The sequence below is a fragment of the Maylandia zebra genome, linkage group LG19 (assembly GCF_041146795.1).
Source record: "Maylandia zebra isolate NMK-2024a linkage group LG19, Mzebra_GT3a, whole genome shotgun sequence".
Taxonomy (NCBI): Eukaryota; Metazoa; Chordata; class Actinopteri; order Cichliformes; family Cichlidae; genus Maylandia; species Maylandia zebra.
This window is the reverse complement of record NC_135185.1, coordinates 2,099,172-2,121,910: the sequence shown is the minus strand read 5'-3', so window position 1 is coordinate 2,121,910 and position 22,739 is coordinate 2,099,172. Positions and strand designations below refer to the sequence as shown.

Sequence of the window (22,739 nt, the reverse complement as noted above, 5' to 3'; positions counted from 1 at the left end):
TTCAGCTCATAATCCAACCTATATTGATGCTGTAGGTATACCCCGTGGGGTCCCCGATGAATATAAACTGCGAGACCAGGTTAAAGCAGGATGGGCCTCGATACTTTGGATGGTTGAAATAAATGCGAATGTAGACAGAATTAACTACATTCACTTTAATGTGCAACTGTTGGCTAATTACACTCGAGATGGTTTTGAAGCTGTGCATGCACAGTTATCTGCCACTTCCCTAATGGCTTTCCAAAACAGGGTCGCAACGGATTTTCTCCTCGCAGAAAGAGGCGGAGTCTGCAGCCTTTTTGGTCAGGAGTGTTGTACCTATATCCCCAATAACACAGCTCCTGATGGTTCCCTCACTAAAGCTATTACTGGTCTCACAGCTCTTACTGTTAAAATGAAGGAACACTCGGGCGTTCATACTGCCATGTGGGACTCTTGGCTTAACATGTTTGGCAAATATAAGGCCCTTGTAGCTTCCATCCTAGTTTCCATCTCAGTTTTTGTTGCTGTCCTAGTCACCTGCGGTTGCTGTTGTATTCCATGCATTCGATCCCTCTTCCAGAGACTGATTGTTACAGCTCTCACTCCTGAGGATAAGGATCTCGCCCGGCAGATGCCTTTATTGGCTAGTCAACTTCCCACCTCCTCGCCAACGGATGATGAAAACTCTGATCGTGAGGGTGACGAACATTATCGTCTTTCTCTTGTTTAAATGCTTCTAGAATGGTTGTTTCTCTGTGGTGTTTTGTATTAGGCTTGTTATTAATTGTTTCCCTCACCCACTTCCTCTTGAAGGATATATCTGGTTGAACTGTGTCTGGTCGGGTTGTGAGGGTTAAGCGATGTTCTCAGGGTCTCCGGACTTAAGCCTGAGCGAATGTGTACTCCCACCACTGGATATAAATTGTTTTTTCCACACCCCTTCCTCACGTTTTACCATATTCACTTTTGAATGTCCTTAGCAGTTACCGTTCTGGGTTTATTTTACTGTTGATTTATTCTTTCACATTTTCACGTTTATATCTCTCATTATTATAGTATACTCTGTACTCTCCACATTTTTATCATTACTTATGCTTTTTGGTTGCTGGGTTACAGGAACTGTTAATTTTGTGTCACTACCCTGGTTGCACTGACTCGTTGTATCCTTGTGTGCAGGACAGCTGTTACTGCTTTCGTCTGGAACCGAGACTGCTTGCAGCCGACCCCTGGGCAGGGTGGTGCCTGGACTCTTTTCTCCTCATCTGCAATGACAGATAAAGACAAATGATAAGACCCGAGGAGTTTTTCGAGCCAGGCTTCGACACGTCTCTGTGTTCCTTTGAATGTTACTTATTTTTGTGTGTTGACCCATTTAAGATGGGTCAAAAGGGGGATTTGAAGAAAATATAATCTGATCAAACATTATTCAGCTTTAAATATTGTTCAGCTTTAAAGTTACTGTGCAACTGTGTAATAAAAATGTGCTCACGACTTTGGCCTTGAGAGCGATAAGAAGCGATCGCCTCATCCTGCAGGTGCAAGATATCTGCAAGCGAAGAGACTAGAACACCCAAGGCCGATTTCCTTTTATGGAGTTGTTTTTCTGCTAATGCAGCACTTTCCTCACAACCCCCTCCTGTAAGTTTTAGAGAATATATACCCATCCTCACAGCAAATCTTAGGAATCTCCTGATGTGAGCTGTGTTGAGAGGTTGTCTCTGTCTCAATAAAAGTTCACTGATTCCCCATCTGCCGCAGGTGTCCGGTTGTCTTCATTCTCCGCCAGCCTGGTTAAGTCAATTCCTCCTTAACATCTAAAAGAACCTATTTAATGAAGGAAGACGGGTTCACTTTGTGTTTAATATTATTCTATTGCTGTTGTTGTTTTTTTTGTATCCTTCAACCACCAACCTGTTCATGTGTCTAACCACTTTTTCCCACTCTGCGACACACCTGCTGGGGATCAAACTCTGGTAATTGGTGATTCTGTTCTGAGACGTGACGCTACAGACATTAGCAACCATAGTCAATTGTCTTCCAGGGGCCAGAGCAGGCAACAGTCAGGGAAATTTAAAACTGCTGGCTAAGGTTAGAAGTAAATTCAGTAAAACTATAATTCACATCGGCAGTAATGACACCCGGTTATGTCTATTGGAGATCACTAAAATCAATTTTAAATCGGTTTGCCAAACTTTGCCAAAACAATGTCAGACTCTGTAGTTTTCTCTGGTCCCCTCCACAATCAGACCAGGACTGACATGTTTACCACCACAATATTTTAATGGTGTTATGATGTTCCTTTTCTGAAATGCTATGTTACTTTTATGCCAGATGTAGTGGGAGACACACTTTCCAAGAAGTTCCACTTTTGACTCATCAGTCCACAGAGTATTTTCCAGAAAATCTTGGGGATCATCAAGATGTTTTCTGGCTAAACTGAGACGAGCCTTTATATTTGTTTTGATCAGCTGTGGTCTTGTAACTCTGCCATGCAGGCCATTTTTTTCCCTGTCTGTTTTTTATGGTGGAATTATAAATATTGACCTTAACTAGTCAAGTAGGGTCTGCAGTTCTGTGGATGTTCTGGGGTCTTGGGGTCTTTTGTGACCTCTTGGATGAGTCATTGCTGAGGATAATTTTGGTTGGCTGGCCACTCCTAGGAAGGTTCACCATTTGTGGTGAATGGCTCTCACTATGCTCTCACTGATCTTTGGGTCTACTCCACTTTGTCGGGCAGGTCCTGGTTCCTAATTGAGAACAGCTTTGGATATTTTTCCTCATTTAGAAACTGTATTTTGTTTTTACTTGTGTTATCTTTGTCTAATGTTTAAATTTGTTGATGATCTGAAACATTTAAGTGTGACAAACATACACAAAAAATAGGAAATCAGGAAGGGGGCAAACCCTTTTTCACACCACTATAGCTCATTTTGACATTTTGATCTGCCTTTATGCAAAGTTATGTCAAACTGAAGCTGTGGGGCAAGGTGAGTGTTGAGCTCAGGACGAGGACACGCTGGAAATCCTAGGTGGGAAGTACTCAGGGAGCACAGGCCGGATTATATCTGTGAACATCAAATTTGCTTATGTAACACATTGTAGTTCAGACAAAGACACTAACAGCTGTTATGCAATCCACTGAATCCACTGGTGACCTGGCTAAGAGGCACACTACACTATACACACACATGTACACATGGATATCTAAGCTACACTTTGTGTGTGTGTATAGGAAAGGGAGAGGGAGGAAATGACAGAATGGCTGTAATTGCCATAAACAGTATCAGACCGTGGTTTAACATAAAATTAAATGCAGAATAGAACATAAGGCTTAAAGTTTTAGAACAGTTGGTATTCAGAAGATAGCCTGAGATCTGGTTTAGTAGCCATGAAATCCATGAACGTCAAGGACCAGGATTTTAGGCTTGTAAAAATGTATTTGTGCATATGAATATGCTCTTGTATGTGGTTGACAACAGCCGCATAAGTGAGGAAATGAAACTGAGTGTTTAAGGAGCTTGGAAAGAAAAGTGTCTGGACTTCTTTAAGTTGCTTGAAAACGTTTCACCTCTCATCCGAGAAGCTTCTTCAGTTCTAGGGTCAAATGGTGAAGAAGCTTCTCGGATGAGAGGTGAAACGTTTTCAAGCAACTTAAAGAAGTCCAGACACTTTTCTTTCCAAGCTCCTTAGACTACGATGACCTGGATGACTGAGAACCTTCACAGACAAACTGAGTGTTAGTGGGTGGTTTCAGCAGGGAAGGCGCCAGAGAGAAATTCAGGGTCTGTTCCAGTCCAATAGTCTATTTTGCTTTGGAAGGTTCCTAACTGAAATAAGTCACCTGGAAGTGTCTGTGTGACAGCCATTATAAGAGATAGACATAGTTCGACATGAACATTTTTAATACAGGGAACAAGGAAACACTTCAGTCATCACATTTACTTACATTTTCACATTAACTTTTAGCTAGAAGACTCAGTTGTTAATGAAAATACTGTATAGAAAAGAGATGCTGACTCCACTCTTCTACTGAACCAAGGATGATAACTGACAAATCAGAACAGGTCTCACTCAACATAATCAGACATTTCATTTGGTCTATGTAAAGTTCCTATCAAACTAAATGGGGAGGGAGAGAATGTCCATTTCAGTGGTCAGTGGGACATAAAAACTGCATGTATGTGGCACCAGTTTAGCTCACTAGTTGAACAGACGATCATATGCCACATGGCTAAATAGCAGTCTGGGTCCAATCTGCAGTCCTTTGGTGTGTGTCTTCCCCAGTTTCTCTTAACACATTCCTGGATGTAAAAAAACTGCATCTGATAACTCAACTCAAATCTGATAAAGAAAAAACCTTTAAGAGTTGGTCTCTTTGGCTGAAAATACGGTTTAAAAAGCTTTTCCATCACAACTTCCATACTTCACTATACAGTCGGAGAACTTGAGTTTCCAAAATTTTGTTGTACAATGACAATAAAGGGATCTTCTATTCTACTGCCTCTTGTATAATTCTTTATTTTAAAAGTATTTTTTTCACATTAACACACTAATTGGTTCAGGTTCCCATCATAAACATCTTCAAATGTACTTAAATATTAATTTTTTTGTGTAGTTTAGTTTTCTTGTGTTCTTTTTGCCCAGTAAAAATAGGCAAGTGAAAGACACTGGGGGGCTGAATGGAGCAAATGATTCACACTAAGAAAACAATTTAAAAAACCCATCAGGGTGCAGCTCAGGTACAGTTGTTAGTGGGTGCTGCTGCACACTCCGCTGGTCAGAGTCAGTTTACTCCACCTCCTCTGGTTGAGGAGTTTTCGGCTCTGTTGAACCTTTACGCGAACATCAAAAACCTCCTGGATGGCTTTTTTGAAGCAGTGAAAGTTGTAGTCAATCAGTCCTGTCAGAGAGAGGACAGAATCACATTTGTTAGAAATGAAAATACTTTCTAGCACTTATATGATGTCTGAAGAACAACCCTTAAATACAAGGGAAAGTCCAAAGGTACCATATCTGAGGCCATAAAAAAAACAAAAAATGTATAGATCTAGATTTGGTTTTCATGGTTTCTTTACGGTCATCTATTTGTGCATCATTGCACTGGTTTTGAACACTCTTGCTCATTTTGTCAGACAATAGAGCACTTTTTGTGTTTGGGAGTGAGATAACAAAACTGTTCAGAGGGTACCAACCCTCTCCCCCGACTCCAGCGTTTGGCAGAATCTAAAAGAGTTCAAGCACAGTCACACCTTAAGATTGTAAACTGCACATGCTCTGTCCCTCCCTCGCAAACAAATTTCTTTAAAGGTGAGGCTGAACAGTAGATCATCTCCATGGAGACTTTTAATCTCAAGGGGAAAGAAAACTCTTCCATTGTCACTCACTGAACATTAATATCCACCTGTTACCAAGCAACATGAGGTAGATAAAGTCAGATGAAAGAATAACAGGAATGAAGCAGAGCTAAACTATAGGTATACAGACACCAAGCACAAAAACTGAATGTAAAGTGTAAATGCTGACAGCAACATCATACAAGGCCCTTATTAAAAAAATCATGAAGGTGAAATTTAGCACCTCAGGACATGATAAAATTGCAAGCACAACTGTCCTCTAAAACCAGAAATGACAAAATTTTCATAAGCCTCCAGGAAAATAATGAAATACGCCATGACCTAGTTGATGAAATTCATCTCAAAATTGTGTTATGGTTCCTTTTTGGAGCCAAGTCTCATGATTATTGACCATTCTCTCCAGCTCACACACAATAACAACCAGAAATGGAGGTAATGAATAGTTACAAATACAATGACTGATTTTAAATTGTGCTTTGATGTGAAAACAGAGGAGTTTAGAAGGCCCTACATTTATAAACTAAGATGACTGAATGGAGATAGGACTTTGAAGGATCGGTGAGTTTAGCTCAGAGTGACGCTGAAAAACTAGTTCATGTATTTATTACTTCCAGGCTGGACTACTGTAATTCATTATTATCAGGAAGTCCTAAAAAGTCCCTGAAAAGCCTTCAGTTAATCCAAAATGCTGCAGCAAGAGTCCTGACAGGGACTAGAAAGAGAGAGCATATTTCTCCTGTTTTGGCTTCCCTTCATTGGCTCCCTGTTAAATCCAGAATTCAAAATCCTGCTCCTCACATACAAGGTCTTAAATAATCTGGCCCCATCTTATCTTAATGACCTTGTAGTACCATATCACGCTACAGGCAGGTTTGCTGGGACAGACAGGGTGAGTCCCCGTGTTCTCAAGGCCAGGAAACCAGCGATCCCTGTTTCAATCCAGGAGGTAAATGTGGAGGACTATAAATACCTATACCTCAGTCTCTATACTCCCAGCCGTTCTTTACAATCTTGCGGTCAGTTACTTCTGGCCCAGCCCAGGCACCAACTAGGGGTGATCGTGCTTTTGCCTCTGTAGCACCAAACCTATGGAATAGTCTTCCTGCTACCATTCGTGCCTCTGACTCCATTCAATCATTTAACGCATGCTTGAAAACTTACCTATTCAACCTGGCTTTTCTTACTCGCTAATTCTCACCGCTCCTTAATTGCTGTATCCCTACTCATTTCTCTGGATAATCATGTTCTCTCCCTGTTTCTATTTACTAATGCTTTTTGTTTGTTTTCTCTACTTTCTGTATTTTACCATGTTTTAACGACTTACTGTTCAGTGTAATCTTTTACCGTTATTTTAACTGTGAAGCACTTTGGTGTACACCCTGGCTTTCAACGTGCTATATCAATAAAATTGTATTGTATTGTAGATAAGTACACGTCTCTATTTTCTGAAGGTGGTTGAGTCTTTTCATATCTGTCAGACAATGCTCAGGATTTTCCATGAGTTTGCTGCAGCCAGTGCCATCCTCTATGATGTGTCATGCTGGGGCAGCAGGTTGCAGATAGCACCAGATTCAATAAACTGGTCTGCAAAGCCAGTAATGTTGTGGGGAGGGAGCTGGACTCTGGAGAGGCAGATGTTGTCCTACATAAGGACGATGCTGGACATTACCTTCCATCCACTTCATGACATGCTGGCCAGTCACAGGAGGACGTTTAGTGAAAGACTACGATTACGCAAATACACCACTGAGGACACAATAATTCATTTCAGCTTGTGGCCAATTCTTTGAATAATTCCACTAAGACAGACACCCTAGATTAGACACCTCAGAGTAGTGTGAAGTGGGGTTGTCAGCTTAATGCTGACAAAACCAGAAGCAGAAGTCCACAACACCAGGCCAGCTCATTCGCATAAGTCTCACATGATCGTGAAGATGCTTCATAGAAGAAAGGCTGGGGAACCAGGATTGTATTAGTGGGGACTAAAGGGATTAGTTGAATGAGGATCACAGTGCTGACGGCAAGTTAGAGAGTGTCTGATACTGTCTGGCCAATCAGATGCTGTGCTCATTCTCTTATGTTTTTACGACAACCTTTCAAAAAAGGTTTATTAACAAAGTTGTAATTTAACAACAACATGAACTGCAGGGCTGTTTTCTGTGGGGATGAAGAGAAGGGTACATTTTAAGCAGGTGAGTGGAAAGACATGCAGGTAATCTGAGTTTGAATCAAAATCCAGTAAATTCCAAACATGCAATAAGAGAATCTGATTAGGCTGTGAGCTTTGTGGAAGAAGAGATGAAAGCGATACTAGAAAAAATGTAAACTACTAAGATATGATCTGGCAAAGGTGGAGCAGCGGAGCCAGTCCTTAAGCACAGTTTTTTTGAAGTCTGTCAGCAGCACCAGCTGAAGGGCATGTCTTCAGAGATATAGAACAAAGAGGCAACCATGCACACACACATGCACATAACAGAATGAAGAGACAAAGAGAAGGAGAGCGAGAGAGAAGTAAAGAGAACGGGACAACAAGGAGACAGAGAAAGCAAAAAAGAAATCTGCCATTGAAAATGAATGACATTTGGCTACTATAAGTCATGTAAAGAGTTGTGATATGAGAGATAACCCTCAAATCACGAAAACTGTTTTGTACTGATTCACTTGTGATCCATAATGCAAAGAAGTTAAATAGAACTACAGTACAGATACTATTTCTTAAACAGAACAAATCAAAATCGTTCACTAGTGTTGCTAACTACATAATTCAACTAACGTGCCATTTCAGAGTGCCCAGCCTACTAAACATTGTTTTGATATTGTTAAAATCAATCAACATCAAAATTCAGGGAAAGGAGACAGAAAGAAAAAGAACAGTGATTTCAACTGAAATTTGGACAGTTGTTACAGACAATTACAATAGTAACAATAATAACGTTTGTTTGTTTTTTTTTACTTAGCTAGACAACTAGTATAAAATACGAGAGGTTTATACTGCACCGTGATTACCTCTGCAGTAAAACAACATAATGCACACGTGACTCGTGCTTTTGAATTGGCTTGATGAAAAAAATTACACTGTAAAAAATTTTGTTTGGGACATTGAAGAGCCATATGTGGTATCTTAATCTTTTTCTTCTTCTTGTAGCCATCCTCTCTTCTTCCTTCCTGGAATCTTTTGTCCCATTTATCCAGATGTCCACACCATCTAAACCTTGCTTCTCTAATTTTGTCTCCAAAGCATCTGACCTTAGCTGTACCACTGATATATTTATGTCTAATCTTTTCCTTTCTGGCCACTCTCAAAGAAAATCTTAACATCTTCAACTCTCCATCTCTAGCTCCGCCACCTGTCTTTTTGTTTGTTCCACCTTCTCCAAACCATTATAGCAGGTCTCTATAGCAGGTATTGAAAGCTTCGCTGTTACATTCATTACCCTGTCATTCACAGACATGTATCCGGTCTTGGTTCTACTGACTTCCATTCCTCTACTCTCCAGACCATGCCTCCACCTCTCTAAAATTTCTTCCACCAGCTCCTCACTCTCACTACAGTGTTGTCTAAGAACATCATAACTCATCTGTCAAACTGTCCATCACAGCGCCAATGACAAAAAAGGGCCAATCATGGATTTCCTTCTCCACCTTCAACTGATATGTCACTCCTACTACACACCTCATCATTATCTTGCTGATCTCATGAATGTCATCCACCACCCTCACCTTGTCTGCCACTCCTGACTTCTTCATCCAGTACCATATTTTCTCTCTTGCCACCCCATCATATGTTTCCTCTAATTTCACAAAGGCACACAGAAGCTCCTTCTGACCTTCTCTATACTTCTCCGTCAGCACACTCGTAAGTCATACTGCTGCTCGTCAGCTCCATTTTTAGCTTAGCTTCAATAACTCTTTACACAGCTATATAGCTAATCACCTTTATGCCTCCAGAATTATTTAAGCTCTGTCTATCACTAGCAATGGGAATCACTAGTGATCCCAGTAGTCCAGTTTCTTGGAACTGTTAGTTTAGTTCCTTCTCTTTTGAGCAGGAACCATCTGCACTCCACATTGGCTGGAGTGCAGGGGGCAAACTGATTGAGAACACCTGAGTTGGACCTTCACCCCAACTCAGGTATTTTGGGCCTGGGTGTTGTGCAGCTGGGTCTATCTTGTGGGAGTGGGAGACCAACATCAACTCCATCCTCAAAAAGACCCAGCAGAGGATGTACTTCCTGAGACAACTGGGGAAGTACAGTCTTCCACAGGAGCTGCTGATCCAGTTCTACACTGCAGTCATTGAGTCTGTCCTGTGCTCCTCCATCACAGTCTGGTATGGAGCAGCCACTAAACAGGACAGGAGCAGACTGCAGCGGACTGTACGGGCAGCAGAAAGGATCATCGGCGCCCCCCTGCCCTCCATCCAGGATCTGTACCTCTCAAGAACCAGGAAACGGGCAGGGAAAATCATCACAGACCCCTCACACCCTGCACACAGACTTTTTGATCTGCTGCCCTCTGGCAGACGGTACAGAAGCCTGCAGACCAGGACCACCCGACACAGGAACAGTTTCTTTCCCCTCGCCATCTCCCTTCTTAACAGTTGACCTGTCACACTGCTCCCACTGCCAGACTGCAACTGCACCTTATGTACATTCTGTAGTATTCATTCCACCTCATTCATTTCTGTATTTTATGTATATAAGTTTAGATTCGTTATTTATAGTTGGTTTACACAGCTTTGTGTATGTATGTGTAATGTGTATATATAGACACGTGTGTGTGTGTGTGTGTGTGTGTGTGTGTGTGTGTGTGTGTGATTTACATTGCTGTGCTTGAGAGCCACCATCTACCGGAACCAAATTCCCTGTATGTGTCTGCACATATACTTGGCCAATAAACACGATTCTGATCTGATCTGATCTTGCCTTCATCTTTGCTCTGCTTGTCCTTCAGGGGTCAGATTTGTTTGCATTTGGTATGGTTTGCTTTGCTCTTACATTTGGTGAGTGCACAAAGCCTAACAATGATTAGTCTATTCCTAATGTTCCTTTCATTAGGGATGGCTTTGTTTCCTTGGTCGGAGGTGACGATAAAGACCCAGTTAAAATTCCGAGTGACACAGGAATCTATGACTTCTATATAGTGAACTCTGTGCTGCCCTTCTCAAAGGAGTCTGACACATGTGACTACATCCTCAGTTATGGGATGGGTTTCACCACTCTTCCTGTTCCTTTGCACAAGCTCAACTTGAATTGCAAGCTCTTCCAAGGTGACATTTCCATGGGAGTACGTCCAGCATTGCCTGTTGATGGTGTTCATTTTATTTTGGGCAATGGTAGCAGGGTTTGGGCAGATGTTCCTCCTTTAACTATTGTGACATCTGTTCCACTGTCTCAGATGAAGGTGTTGGTGAGATTCCAGAGGTTTTTTCTGCTTATGTGGTCAGACATGCTATGGCAATGACTGATGGTGACATACCCTCGAGAAGTGTGACTCTGAGTTGAAGGTTCCGTCTTTAAACGAGTTTCCTTTAACAGTTTCACAGAATGATCAGAGTCTGAAAGATTTATACAATCGAGTGTTGCCTGAAACTGAAATAAACAGCCCAGCGTGTGGTTTATATGTTGCATAATGGTCTGTTGTTTCGAAAGTGAATCACTCTGGCTGACGGCGTTGTTAGAGATGCCATTTTGAAGCTGGTAGTACCGCCCAGTTGTCAAAAGGCTGTGACACGAGATAAATTCCAAATCACATTCTCCTGGGAGTAATTACGTAATATCAATATTACATATTACGCTTCATTTGGACACGCCCACTTTACTGAACACAAGCCTTGGGGCTTTAGTGTCAAATGTATCATTGCCTCCAACAAACATTTGACCACACATAAATGCAATTAATTTGCATGAATGTAATTGCTTTGATATGCTGCTTAGCGATGGTGGTGCCTCTCAAAGCAGAGCCAATGAGAATGGCAGGAGAGGGGTGGAGCAGTGGGTTCAGCGTGTGGTGTCAGGGGAGGCTGACCAACACACCTGTTCTCCTTCGACTGGTCGTGCCTGCCCTATCTCAGTAGGATGCCAGGACGTGACGGGAGAGCAGTGTGCTACACGAGAACAAGACAGCTGGTAAGCTGCACAGGTAAAGAAAATGCAGACTGCACTGTAAATTAAAAAAAACAAAACAAAAAAAGCTGTGCGCCTTGAGTCCTTTATAAAACAGAGGGCAACTACTTTTCACATAGGGCCAGTTAGGTTTAGATCATGTTTTACTTTAATTAAAAAAACCACAATTTAAAAACTACGTTTTGTTTTTATCCAGGCGCTAATATTAAAATTTGATCATCTGAAATATGCAATTTGGACAAATATGCAAAAAATAACAAATTAGGAAGGGGCCAAATTAATTTTTCACTGCACTGCAGTCATCTTTGTAGTGTATGCCTGAATTCTGTATAAATCTTTACCAGTGTTGCACTTGATGAAGAACTTTGGATACTTAATCACATAATAACAAAGCAACTTTACAGGCATTTCAATATGAACACAACGAAATTTATCACACTTTGAAGTGGTTCCTCAACTAGACTGAAGAACTAAACATGTTCTGTGCAAAAATATAACTGTTCATTTTGACATGATCTGCCATCTCTTTTCTGTTTTCAGCTTTCAGTGAGGGCTGTCAGCTGTCCCGTCATCTGTGTCCCCCTTTCACACTGTTTTTGTGTATGTTTAGGGTTGTCTGTTAGGCTTCAACACTGAATTAGCACAAAGATTTAATGAACCTGCTGCTAGATGTTTACTCCTGGTATCTTCACTGTGGTAAGACTTTTTTTTGCACAAGGGAAAAGTTTGCATTCTAAAGTGAAAGAGTATGTTGTAATCCAAAGCATTTCCTGTAAGTAACCAAGTAGTTTTGGTGCTTAAACCGGACTGAAATAGTCCTTGAAAAAAGAAAGAAAACTCAAACAAAAGTCTAAAATGGAACTCCTACATGGGATGCTAATCCTTGTTTTCTGGGTGAAATTGCATTGTAACTCAACCCCACCTACCTACAGAAAATATTTTTTCCTGTTTTAATACTTCCAGACCAGGGGTAGGCAACTCCAGGTCTCAATTGCCAGTGTCCTGCAGGTTTTAGATATTGCCCTTTGTCAACACACCTGAATCAAATGATTAGTCCATTACCAGGCTTCTGGAGAACTGTTGGGGAGGTAATTTGGCCATTTGAATCTGCTGTGTTGGATCAAGGACACATCTAAAACCTGCAGGACACCGGCACTCGAGGCCAGTAGGAGTTGCCTACCCCTGTTCTAGACTCATTGTATTTAGCACTAACCTGCATTATAAAAATGGTCCTAGATAGGTAACACCTGGATTATGTGGGTAGTACTTTAAAGTATGACTAGAAGGGTTCCTGACCAATTCATATCAGTGTGTGTTGAGCTGAGGATAAGAATGTGCTGTTTGTTAATTTCCTACTTGCACGGGATCAATCCATCTTTAACTTAAGAAAAGAAAGCATGATAATGAATTTCGCAATAGGGCTACTTCCTGACATGCTTATAAAGGTAGTGAATATTAATGAACTGACCTTTCCTAGCAAAGCTTTCCTTGCGGAGGAAGCAGACCATGGCAAGAAACTTGGTGACCTCTTTCAGGTATATGACTGTGGTGTTGTTCAGGTGAATGATGGCCATAGAGTCTTTGTCATGGGGTAAACCAGCTTCAGTGTTTGGAATACTGAAGGAAAGAAGACAGAAAAAAATAGCTCAGATGAACTTCAAAGATAATATTTAATTTTACATAATCCTGAGACACAGTGTAGGCTTTTACTGAGGGAGCATTATATTATAGCTTCATTTTTTAGCAGGTTAAAGAAACCAACTGCCTAGGTAAATAACAGAGTCCTGCTTTTATTAAGAACTCACCCAGAGGACTTTCAAAATGTAGCAAGAAAGTTGGAGAGAAAAGACGTAGCACCCTGAAATGGATAGATGGATGGATGTATAGATTCTCTGCAGGTAATCTAAGTTTGCAAAAGCACTGAGGAAGAAGCCTGAACTTTCACTTTTCATCCAAATTCAGAAGTACAAATCAGCATCACTTTCTCTTCTTTATGCTGTATCAGAAATCCTTCCTTACAATCCTTACAACCCCCCCCCCTCCCACACACACACACACACACATACATTATCACACCAAAAAAGTTATCTTCATGGGCTTTCAATTTCCACATCATCTATTTCAATCTGCAGTTGTGAGTTTGAGAATTTAAAAAAACAACATGATTTAAAATGTACTGTCATCAGCAAATAATACTAATTTTAATATATCAGATATCTTTACAAATGTCATTTATACATTTATATAAAAACGAATACATAAACCTGAGGAAGCAATGTCCAAGCATGATAAGGATTATTCTCTCAACTTCACACTTTTAACATGCATCTGGACAAGTCTTCGGTGATTTTTCCTGGAGTCATCAGGTGTTTTGAGTCTTTCAACGTTATATACCCTCACCCAGGTGGGGGTGATCAAGAGTCACCCATCGCTCTCCCCACTGGATCCACAACCATCTTGACACAACCTCTGCGACCTCAGTGACCAACTTGATAACCTTGTGCTTGCTTGCGCCTGTGATGCCCAGCTTGCTGAAGGTCCTGAAGCAGGACTGGACAATGAATCCTCTGCACCCACCTCTGTGTTCACACCTCACTTGCCGCCCATCCCTTCTACACTTTTCTACTAGCCCTGGATATCCTTTTTCTCTCATTAGATCCTCCATGTGATGCTTCCAACAGTCACTTCTATTAGGATGACCTGCTTTTTGGCTTCTGAGATCAGACATGATGCTGATCTCAGGCTTCCCTGATTAGCTGCCTAACTAAGCCTGTGTGCCTCCAGATATCCTGACACTTTTGGGATTCCCCGCTTCTGGACTGAAGTGTCAAGGTAGTTGTGCCTCAGGAGGTAGTCTGTTAGATGCCTGGCAACAATGGTGAAGAAAATCTCAGCTTCAACACTAAGAAGGGAAATAATTCTGAATTGATCAATATTTTTGGACTCTTCCTCCTCTGGAATCCACACCCCTTCTGCAAAACTCCACTGGTAAGCTACCTTGCCCCCCCTCCAGATCACTTTGAGGAGCATCCAGAGTCTGTGGAGTAACCTAGGGCAGTTGTTATACACCTTATACAGTACTCCAGTCAGCCCTGGGGGAGGGGGGCGGGGGGGGGTTCCTCTCGCCGTCTTGACCACCTCCTGGACCTCCTTCCCACAGGGCTCCTTCTCGTCAAAGTCCTGTGTTGGTCCAGGAGGATCTATTAAGGCTCCCGAATTTAACTCCATAGTTGCTTATTAGATGATGGTCTACTCTGTTTTGGAGCAAGTGAGCTGGCCATTGTGCTTCTGTCCCAGCAGCTGTTTCATAAATCCAAATAGATTTTCTAGAAAGACAGCTAGCTTTCTGGCCCTCTCCTTCTTCTGCCTCCTATGCTCCTCAGTCCTTCTCAATGTTAGCAGCTTCTTCCACAGGATGCCACGCAACTCTACGAGGGGTCCTTTCTGAGCATGTGAATTGTTTTTGCTCGGTTGTTCTTCGTGTAAGGTTTTGCTACACTCTCCAGCACTCAAACTGCTCAGCTGCTTGGCTGATGATGATGGTGGCCTCATTGTCTGGAGGTGGTAGTCAGCTTCTCCCTTGGCTTTTGCTTCCAAGATGGCATCGACATCATTGTCGAACAGTGGCCACTCCTCCTTCTTACAAGCTTGGGGCCACTTGACCTATGTTCTGATGACTGGTCATGTGTCACTTGGAGGTTCTGGGCACTCTGAGGTATCTCCCTGCCTGGCTCCTCCAGCATGTCACCAGAAGACACTTTACCCTACCGCCTACTGGTGTTGGCCAGAGGGGCCGATGGCGCGATATGGCAGCCTCGCTTCTGTCAGTCTGCCCCAGGGCAGCTGTGGCTACAACTGTAGCTGCCTCCACTAGTGTGTGAATGCAAGAGTGAATGAATAGTGGCATTGTAAAGCGCTTTGGGTGCCTTGAAAAGCGCTATATAAATCCAGTCCATTATTATTATTATTATTATTATTATTATTATTACTTCATCTTGACCTGGTGGATTTTGGGGCTATACAGGTTCTTACAGATTTTGTTGCAAATGGATCTCATAATCATTATTGTGTTTCCATTGCCATGATCTATTATCATTTGGTCTGTCTGACTAGGATTCTCATTCTCCCTCACTCTCATGCTCTCGGAACCCTTGGGGGTGTTTCTCCATAGGTCAATCTGTAGCTGTAAACAATTTTTAACCCAATGCAGTACAACCGCCTTGACCCCATACCATTCCAGTTTTATTTCATGATCAAATGTAGTAATACTCTGCCTGCATACTGTTTATGATGTCTAGTGTTTGTAATCTCTCAGTTTATTCAATTAATGCGGTTTGATCTGAACCCATATTGAGTGTTAAATGGACTGATTCTTACATAGCAGTTTTCTACTCTCCCAGAGTACTCTATACAACATGCCACATTCACCCATTCAAACGAGCACTGTTTCTATGCTTTGGAGTCCTTTCGAACTACCATTCACACATATTCATACTCACACATATTCATACTCCAATGGATGCATCGGAGAGCAACTTGGGGTTAATATCTTGCCCTGCATTTGGCAGGGGAGCCAGGGATCGAACCGCCAACCTTCCGATGAGTAGACGACCTGCTCTACAGCCACCCAGAGAATAACTAATATTTATCTAAGAATTTATCTAATTGTTTATTGAACAGTTTTTCTGGGATTTTTGAGAATTGTGGTAGTAGACAAACAGGCCTGTAATTTATGGAGTCAGAAATTTTAGCTAGTTTCATTCTGTTTTTGAACTTGCCTCTATGATCTTCTTGACAATTTTCATTGAAATCAGTGGATGTTTTTTATTTTCATTCATTTATGATATATATCAATTATTTTTCATCCACTGCTGTAAGAAACATTGAGTAATATATATATATATTAGGGGTGCAACGATACACAAAATTCACGGTTCGGTTCGGTTCGATACTTTGGTGTCACGGTTCGATATTTTTTCGATACAAAAAAATTGTTCATGCCTTTTTAATTTGTCATTTATTAAAATTATAAATATATATTTTAACTCAAAAGTACAGTTTTTAAATTTAACCCTAACCCTTGTGCGTGTTTTTTATTTTGACAGCGAATGCGCACCTGCGGACCACTTATGTGCAGCCCTGGTTATTTAGCTCGTCATATTGCAGCCACAGAAATTCTTTTGTCCATGAAACCATAAAGCTGCACTTTCTTTTTGCCTTATAGTCTGATTTGTCATAACTTTTCCGTTTTGTGGTAAGCTTTTCTTTGGCTGTCACTTCTTCACCCTGACCTGTCTTATTTGGCTCAGCAGAACTAAAATATATATCTGTCTGTGAAGGTTCTCAGCCATCCAGGTCATCGTAGTCAAATATATATCCTGCTGCTTTTACACACACACTCACATAAGCTCAGTGATTCTCTGCGCGATCAACCTCTCACATGTTTAAGCTGCGGGAGATTTCACTTGTCATGTTTGCATAGTAAGCTAACGATTAATAAGATGATGTCAGAGGAATTGGTGCACAAATTATCATCACTCACAGATCAGTGCTGTCGCTCTCTATACACAGTTCACACGCCTAGGCTGCACTGTCGAGCCTAGGCGGAGTAGTCGAACGCAGATTCACTGAGCGCTCAACACAGACAGCATCGTCAGAAGGAAAGTTGATAAAATAAATTACAAATTTTGTATTGTTCGATACATATGCGTACCGAACTGAAAGCACTGTATCGAACGGTTCAATATCGATACGAATATCGTTGCACCCCTAATACATATATATATATATATATATATATATATATATATATATATATATATATATATATATATATATATATATATACATACATACACACACACACACACACACACATATATATACACATATACTGAACAAAAATATAAACGCAACACTTTTGTTTTTGCTCCCATTCCCCATGGGATGGACGTAGAGACCTAAAATTCATTCCAGATACACAATATAACCATCCCTCCCAAACAGTGGTCACAAATCAGTCCAAATGTGTGGTAGTGGGCACATCTGCTATATTGAGATAATCCATCCCACCTCACAGGTGTGCCACATCAGGATGCTGATCTGACATCATGAGTAGTGCACAGGTGTACCTCAGACTGCCCACAACAAAAGGCCACCCTGGAATGTGCAGTTTTTTGCACTATTGGGGGTCTGGGGACCCAGAACCGGTCAGTATCTGGTGTGACCACCATTTGCCTCATGCAGTGCAACACATCGTCGCATGGAGTCTATCAGATTGTCAATTGTGGCCTGTGGAATGTTGGTCCACTCCACTTCAATGGCTGTGCGAGGTTGTTGGATATTCGTGGGAACTGGTACACGCTGTCGTATACGCCGGTCAAGCACATCCCGAACATGCTCAATGGGTGACATGTCCGGTGAGTATGCTGGCCATGCAAGAACTGGGACATTCTCAGCTGCCATCTGCCCTGAACAATGTGAACCATGATTCATCCGTGAAGCCCACACCTCTCCAACGTGCCAGACGCCATCGAATGTGAGCATTTGCCCACACAAGTCTGTTACGGCGACGAGCTGGAGTCAGGTCAAGACCCCGATGAGGACGACGGGCATGCAGTTGAGCGTCCCTGAGACTGATTCTGACAGTTTGTGCAGAAATTGTTTGGTTGTGCAAACCAATTGTTCCAGCAGCTGTCTGGGTGGCTGGTCTCAGACGATCTTGGAGGTGAACCTGCTGGATTTATTTATAAGTGACTTATGTATGTATGTATGTATATATATGTATATATTGTACTATTCTTAGTTAGCGTATTGTCTGTCTTGTCTTAATGTTGGTTTAAAATGGAGCACTGTAACAAAAAATAATTTCCCCCAGGGATCAATAAAGTATTCTGATTCTGATTCTGATTCTGATTCTGGATGTGGAGGTCCTGGGCTGGTGTGGTTACACGAGGTCTGCGGTTGTGAGGCCGGTTGGATGTGCTGCCATATTCTCTGAAACGCCTGTGGAGACGGCTTATGGTTGAGAAATGAACATTCAATGCACGGGCGACAGATCTGGTTGACATTCCTGCTGTCAGCATGCCAATTGCACGCTCCCTCATTGCTTGTGGCATCTGTGGCATTTTGCTGTGAGACAAAACTGCACATTCCAGGGTGGCCTTTTGTTGTGGGCAGTCTAAGGTACACCTGTGCACTACTCATGATGTCAGATCAGCATCCTGATGTGGCACACCTGTGAGGTGGGATGGATTATCTCAATATAGCAGATGTGCCCACTACCACACATTTGGACTGATTTGTGACCACTGTTTGGGAGGGATGGTTATATTGTGTATCTGGAATGAATTTTAGGTCTCTACGTCCATCCCATGGGGAATGGGAGCAAAAACAAAAGTGTTGCGTTTATATTTTTGTTCAGTGTATATATACATATATGTGTATATATACACATATAAAAACACACCCAGCTCGCCCCTGTGGGCGGTTTATCCTTCAAGCTCGGGTCCTCTACCAGAGGCCTGGGAGCTTGAGGGTCCTGCGCAGTATCTTAGCTGTTCCCAGGACTGCGCTCTTCTGGACAGAGATCTCCGATGTTGTTGCGGGATCTGCTGGAGCCACTCGTCTAGCTTGGGAGTCACCGCACCTAGTGCTCCGATTACCACGGGGACCACCGTTACCTTCACCCTCCACATCCTCTCGAGCTCTTCTCTGAGCCCTTGGTATTTCTCCAGCTTCTCGTGTTCCTTCTTCCTGATATTGCTGTCATTCGGAACCGCTACATCGATCACTACGGCCGTCCTCTTCTGTTTGTCTACCACCACTATGTCTGGTTGGTTAGCCACCACCATTTTGTCGGTCTGTATCTGGAAGTCCCACAGGATCTTAGCTCGGTCATTCTCCATCACCCATGGGGGCATTTCCCATTTTGACCTCGGGACTTCCAGGCCATATTCGGCACAGATGTTCCTGTACACTATGCCAGCCACTTGGTTATGGCGTTCCATGTATGCGCTGCATGCTAGCATCTTGCACCCTGCTGTGATGTGCTGGATGTCCTCAGGGGCATCTTTAGACAGCCTGCACCTGGGTTCTTTCCTGGTGTGATAGACCCCAGCCTCTATGGATCTTGTGCTCAGAGCTTGTTCTTGTGCTGCCATGATCTGTGCTGTCTTTCCGTCCAGCTTTGTCCAGCCACTGGTAGGACTTCTGGATGTCAGCCACTTCTATGCCATACCATATAGAGTAGGGGCCTGTCCTTCCATGATGGTTCCTCCTCTTGCTTCTCTTCTTTCTCTGGTTTCTGCTAGCATGTGTCTGTTGTGGCCATCTTCCTGATGTACTGATGGATGTTTGTTGTCTCATCCTGGATAGTGGTTCTAACACTCACTAGGCATTGGCTTCCTTTCTTTTGCTTAGCATACAGTCTCAGGGTGCTTAATTTGGGCTGAAACCCTGCATGTATGGTAAGGAGCTTCCTTGTCTTGTCAGTGGCTCCTATCTCCTCCCTTTGGCCAGCTTATTATCTAGGTGTTCATTGCCCAGATCATGTTCTTCCCATTCAGCTGACTCTTCAGGACTTGCCTTACTCTCTTCAGGTATTTGGTGGTTCTGGCTTCTCTAGTGGCCTTTTCATAGTTCCTATTTGCCTGCATGATTCCCAGGTACTTGTAGCTGTTCTCAATGTCAGTGTCTGCAATGTTGCCTTTTTGAGAAGAGGCCCCCACTCATATCATTGAGCTTCTTCAAACTCATTCTCCAAACCGGATCCACGGATAGTGGTCTTCTGGCTATTCCGCAGACTGGTTTGAAAACAAAGTACGATCCCGCTTTTCAAACATTAACGCCAAAAGTGTGGAACAGTTTACCTCCCATTCTACACACCATTGACTCTTCTTTTAAAAAAAACAGCTGAAAACGAATCTATTTAGACATGTATTTGGGTAATGTTCTTATGTATTATGTTGTTTTTGTCTGATGTATTTTTAAATTCCCTGAAAAGCACTTTGCAATAGACTCTTGTCTTAAAAAGTGGTATATAAATAAATTTTACTTCACTCTTTTTCTACTTCTGTTCATTATGATTTAGGGTTTTTTTCATATCATTATAAAAAAAACACTGATATGAAATTATTAAAATATTGTTCTTGCACATAGTACATTTTTTTGCAGCAGCTCTATGTATACTAGATGCTCCTGTTCCTGGTCATTTCAAAACATGCATCTCTTTGATTTTGTATGCTCTATGAGAGTTTGTGATGCGTTCAAAAGTTTAATAAAAAAATGTATACCTCATTCATAAAAAAGAAAGATTTGTAACTATCTATAAAGGCTCTGGAGGTCCCTATATATGCACATAAACTGTGTCAAAAAGTTCACCGCGTGCATGCGCGAGTACTCCTTGCTGGCGTACTTGCGCTGTGCTTTGCTCGATGCAGGTGTGAAGTAACTCAAAAGCCAGTTGCCATGTTCTTTCTACTGCGTCATATGTCTGATGTGTACTAGGAGTGTCTAACTACCTTATAATAATACACTCATTGCAGTGCTTTGGACTTTATGACTGCTAAATGCTAAAAACAATGACGCCACTATAAATTAATGAATGTTTTCAGAGTACAAGAGTCTAATGGTGTAGTTGTCCTGCACCATTAGAGGCCAAACTTGAGGCTGAGAACACTTTTTCATATTCTATCAGCTGTTGCAAAGTATTTTAATGAGCAAGGGCCTGCTGCAGTTTTGGCCCAGTGGGTGTGTCTCTCCTGCCTTTGGTACCACTCTTCTGTTTAGTTTACTCTAACCAGAAAAGGAGACCAGAAAAGAAGAGCTATAGGGCTAGAGAGCTTTTGGCTAGGGTGTGTGTTGAGCTTCACTCCTAAACTCAAATAGTGACCTAGATTCTGACTATGGTGTGAAGGCACTCTTCAAGCAGGAGGATTTCTCTGCATATCAAGATGGCAGGAAAGTGCCTTAACTATGGAACGCCAGGACTGCCATAATGAATTAATTAAATACACCATTAAATAATTAATTAAATGTGGCAATAATTAATTAAAATTGGAATTAATTAATTAAATAAATAGTTATGACACATGTAATTAATTAATTATTGACACATTTAATTAATTATTTATGTATTTCACATTTTAATTAATTATTGACACATTTAATTAATTATTTAATGATATATTTATTTATTTCATTTTGGCAGTCCTGACGCCTGGCTCTCGTCATGAAATAATTTTATCTGTCAGCCTCACCCATCAAACTCAGGGGGCGGGGTTAACGCTGCCCATGCAGCTTCTCTAACATTTGATTGGTTGCCGTGCAAAGTAAGTCAAAACAGGTCGATCCTAGAAAATCGATTGCTTGTGTAGACTTGGGGCAGCCAGTTATCCCAGAATGCAGATCAAATCACAAGCAGCAATGGTGGTGGTGTAGTTTTAAAATACCCCGTTTTTCTGTCACCAGCTACACTTTTAACAGTGTTTTAGCCGCGAATGTCGCGCCGTATGTCTGGTCAGGTTGTCAACATAGAACATGTTTGCAAAAGTGCTCAGATGTTTTCAGAGATTTCACTAGCTCTGCTAACAGTTAGCATGCAGAGTGCACCGAGGGGGTTACGTTAACCGGTTTGTTTACATATTCCACTCTCCGTGTTCCACATGTTGCATTCGCAGATTCTCATTTTCACCGAACAATCGTCTCTTTCCGCCTGGTCTTGTGTCTCTGTGCTTCTGTAACATAAAGAACGAGCTGACATTTTTCTCACGAAACCAGCGATCAGCTCAACAGACCCTCAGTTTACCTGCATGCATCCTCCTCCTCATCTGTCAGCTGTTTAACACCTGCTGCTAATTCAAGAAACACGCCTACGTTACCTGGTGATAGTCACAGTTTAACTGGGCAGCTGGTGCTCAATATAAAGCAATGTCAGCGCATTTTTCTGCACAAGATAAGTAAATATAGTGTTTTCCCCGAGCGCAGAGCTGCTGGAGCTCGTTTCCTTACAGAGCACTTTATAGGCGAACAGCTTTATCAGCGGCTGATGTCCAATCACCGGCACACAGCTTTCAAACCTCAGCTGAGTTTTAGCTCTCAGTGGTTAAACGCTGGACTTCATTCACTCAGGTTCTGTCTGTCGGGTCACGTTTACTTCGCTGTTTTATTTACAACTGAGCAAATCGGTTTGGCTGAGGTTAAAGTTACGTTTCATAACTGCATAGTTTCACAGACGTTTAATGGTTCACTGGCACATGTGTTAGACTGAACTATCATC

General features: G+C 41.9%; 1 protein-coding gene across 1 annotated transcript in view; it reads right to left on the bottom strand.

Annotated features, from left to right (window-relative positions):
- Positions 1-3,722: 3,722 nt before the first annotated feature.
- The window catches only part of rragd (ras-related GTP binding D), a 75,141-nt gene continuing 56,124 nt past the window's right edge, over positions 3,723-22,739 (bottom strand). Inside the window, exons 6-7 of the mRNA XM_004564179.4 lie at positions 12,930-13,078; positions 3,723-4,882 (exon numbers count right to left, since the gene is read on the bottom strand). Coding sequence (XP_004564236.2) covers positions 4,731-4,882; positions 12,930-13,078 — 301 coding nt within the window. The 3' untranslated portion in view covers positions 3,723-4,730. The remainder of the gene's footprint in view (positions 4,883-12,929; positions 13,079-22,739) is intronic.